At 41.7% G+C, this 3,803-nt stretch overlaps 1 protein-coding gene across 1 annotated transcript in view; it reads right to left on the bottom strand.

The window, feature by feature from the left end:
• Window positions 1-3,803, bottom strand: part of RBL1 (RB transcriptional corepressor like 1) — a 78,628-nt gene that overhangs the window by 36,255 nt on the left and 38,570 nt on the right. Inside the window, exon 15 of the mRNA XM_032295013.1 lies at window positions 2,852-3,016. Coding sequence (XP_032150904.1) covers window positions 2,852-3,016 — 165 coding nt within the window. The remainder of the gene's footprint in view (window positions 1-2,851; window positions 3,017-3,803) is intronic.

Raw genomic sequence — 3,803 nt, 5'->3', positions numbered from 1 at the left:
GTGAAATTTGCCAAAGGTCACACAATTACTAAGTTATAAGAGAAAAGGCTTCAATATTGATGCTTCTTAAAATTCACAGGTTTTTTTTTGAACTTGAAGGAGTTCAAAGTTCTTCAATGGAAATAAACTGATGAATACTGAAGAGTGCCCAATAAAATACAGTCTTCTGCAAAAGACCAAAGAAGCATGGAAGAGAGATTTTAAGAAACCATCTTCTTTTCAATTCTTCCTGGCCTTGGACAGTTCTAGCAGTTTGGGATTAGGGAAAAATTCAGAAAGATTAAGGAAGTACATAAGGAGACAAAACAAAAAAGAATCAAAAGATAGGAGTTACAAAACAATAACAGAAGTAGGGGGAAAAAAATACCTCAATTTCTCACATGATACTACTATTAAAAATGTAACTTCTGTGTAACTTTGGGCACACATTTTAGATTTTTAATTAATTAATCAGTTTATTTATTTATTTATTTATTTATTTTTTGAGACGGAGTTTCGCTCTTGTTACCCAGGCTGGAGTGCAATGGCGCGATCTTGGCTCACCGCAACCTCCGTCTCCTGGGTTCAGGCAATTCTCCTGCCTCAGCCTCCTGAGTAGCTGGGATTACAGGCACGCGCCACCATGCCCAGCTAATTTTTTGTATTTTTAGTAGAGACGGGGTTTCACCATGTTGACCAGGATGGTCTTGATCTCTTGACCTCGTGATCCACCCGCCTCGGCCTCCCAAAGTGCTGGGATTACAGGCTTGAGCCACCGCGCCCGGCCCTTATTTATTTTTAAGGCAGAGTCTCGCTCTGTTGCCCAGGCTGAAGTGCGGTGGTGCAATCTCAGCTCACTGCAATCTCTGCCTCCCGGGTTCAAGCAATTCTCCTGCCTCAGCCTACCAAGTAGCTGGGATTACAGGCATGTGCCATCAAACCCGGCTAATTTTTTGTATTTTTAATAGAGAAGGGGTTTCACCATGTTGGCCAGCCTGATCTTGTACTCCTGACCTCAGGCAATCCACCAGTCTTGGCCTCTCAAAGTGCTGGGATTACAGGCGTGAGCCACCAAGCCTGGCCTCTATTTTTCATTGAATTCTAAATACCACAAATGAAAAGTGTTCAATCTTTACACAGACATTAGAAAATTTTTAAATAAGTTTAATAGTTTCTTAGACATGATGCTAAAAAGCACAAGCAAAAGAAAAAATATCTAAACTGGACACCATCAAAATTAAAAATTTTTGCATTCCAAAGACACCATCAAGAAAGTGAAAAGACAACCTAGAAAATGGGAGAAAAGTTTTGCAAATCATTTATCTGACAAGGGATTTGTATCTAGAATATATGAAAAACTTTTATAACTCAATAATAAAAAGACAATTAAAAAATGGGCAAAAGATCTAAATGAACATTTCTCCAAAGACACACAAACAGCTTATAAGCACATAAAAAGATGTTGATCATCATTAGTCACCAGGGAAATGCAAACCAAAACCACAATGAGATATTACTTCACACCTACTAGAATGGCTAGAATTAAAAAGGCAGATAATAACAAGCATTAGCAAGGATATGAAGAAATTTGGAATCTTTCTACACTGTCGCTGGGAACAATAAAATGGTGCAGCCACTTTAAAAAACAGTCAGACACTTTCCCAAAAGCTTAAACAGAGTTACCATATGAACCTGCAATTCCACTCCAAGAAAAATGAAAATATATGTTTACACAAAAACTTGTGCCTGAATGTTCATAGCAGCATCATTCATAATAGCCAAAGCGGGTTATGTACAGTGACTCATGCCTGTAATCTCAGCACTTTGGGAAACTGAGGTGGGAGGATCGCTTGAGCCTAGGAATTCAAAACTAGCCTTGACAACATAGGGAGATCCCATTTCTACAAAGCCTCAAAAGTTAGCCAGGTGTGGTGGTGTAGGAAGCTGAGAGGTGGAGATCACTTGTGCCTCATAGGTCAAGGCTGCAGTGAGCCGTGATGGCACCACTGCACTCCAGCCTGGGTGACAGAGTGAGACCCTGTCTCAAAAAAAAAAAAAAAAAAGTCAAAAGGTGGAAACAACTCAAATGTTTATCAACTGATGAATCAATAAATAAAATGTAGCAACCACACAATGGAATATTACTTGGCAAAAAGAGGAAATGAGCCAGATGTGGTGACTCACACTCACAATTCCAGCACTTTGGGAGGCCAAGACAAGAGGATTACTTGAGCTCAGGGGTTTGAGATCACCCTGTGCAACATGACAAGACCCTGTCTCTACACACACAAAAAACAAACAACAAAATTAACTGGGTGTGGGTGTTGGTGGTAGGTGCCTGTGGTCCTAGCTACTTGGGAGAATAAGGCAGAAGGACCTCTTGGGCCCAGGAAGTTGAGGGTGCAGTCAGTGAGCCACGTTTGTGTCACTGCACACCAGCCTGGACAACAGAGTGAAACCCTGCCTTAAAAAAAAAAAAAGGAAATGAAATGCTGATACATTCTACAGCATAGATGAACCTTAAAAACATTATGATGAGTGACAGAAGCCCAGTCACAAGGGACTACATTTTTATGATTCCATTTATACGAAATGTCTAGAACAGGCAAATTTACGGAAACAAGGCAGATCAGTGGTTACTTAGAGCTAGGGAGAAGACATGGGGGTAGGGAAGTGATAGCCCAAGGATGTAGGTTTCTTATTGAAGTGATGAATATATTCTAAAATTGTGGTTATGGCTGCACATATCTATTTATATACTAAAGCCACTGAACTGCACACTTAAAATGGGTGAACTGTATGGTATATAAATTATCTCTCAATAAAGCTGTTATTTTTTAATGACAGGATTATCAGCCTTGCCCAGACTCACTTCTTCACAGGTAGGAACTTTGTTTGTAGAAACCTGGAGAGCCTCCCACAGTGCAGAATTGTGACTCCATGCTAAACTCTCCAAAATCTGTTCTTCAATGCTGTTCAGGTGTTTCACCATGTCCCTTGAGAGCCCTTCTTCTGAGCGGATCACCACCTCAATAACCTGCAGAAGAGAAAGTTGAGAAGGCAATGTGGTTTCAAGCAGTTAGTTCTATTCTGGACTTGCATGTAGGACTAGCTGTGGCCTTATTCTTTTTTTTTTTTGAGATGGAGTCTCACTCTGTTGCCTAGAGTGCAGTAGCACAATCCCGGCTCACTACAACCTCCGCATCCCGGGTTCAAGCAATTCTCCTGCCTCAACCTGAATAGCTGGGATTGCAGGCGTGCACCACCACGCCCAGCGAATTTTTGTATTTTTAGTAGAGATGGGGTTTCATCATGTTGGTCAGTCTGGTCTTGAACTCCTGACCTCTTGATCCACCCGCCTTGGCCTCCCAAAGTGCTGGGATTACTGGCGTGAGCCAACTGCACCTAGCCTTTTTTTTTGAGATGGAGCTTCCCTCTGTTGCCCAGGTTGAAGTGCAGTGGTGTATTCTGGGCTCACTGCAACCTCTGCCTCCCAGGTTCAAGCAATTCTCCTGCCTCAACCTTCCAAGTAGCTGGGATTACAGCAGCCCATCACCACACCCAGCTAATTTTTGTAGTTTTTAGTAGAGATGGGCTTTCACCATGTTAGCCAGGCAGGTCTCAAACTCTTGACCTCAGGTGATCTACCCACCTCTGTCTCCTAAAGTGCTGGGATTACAGGCGTGAACCACCGCACCTGGCCGCTATGGCCTTAAATTCTGTGGCACAGAACCAGTCATCGTTGATCCATAATTCTGTGGCTTACTAACATCTTCTAATTTACAAAGGAGCTTTTAGGGTCTTTTTTTTTTTTTTTTTTTTTT

The sequence above is a fragment of the Sapajus apella genome, unplaced genomic scaffold (genome assembly GCF_009761245.1).
Source record: "Sapajus apella isolate SASKATOON/1434 unplaced genomic scaffold, GSC_monkey_1.0 scaffold33, whole genome shotgun sequence".
In the NCBI taxonomy this organism is placed as follows: Eukaryota; Metazoa; Chordata; class Mammalia; order Primates; family Cebidae; genus Sapajus; species Sapajus apella.
This window is presented reverse-complemented; position numbering and strand designations above follow the sequence as displayed.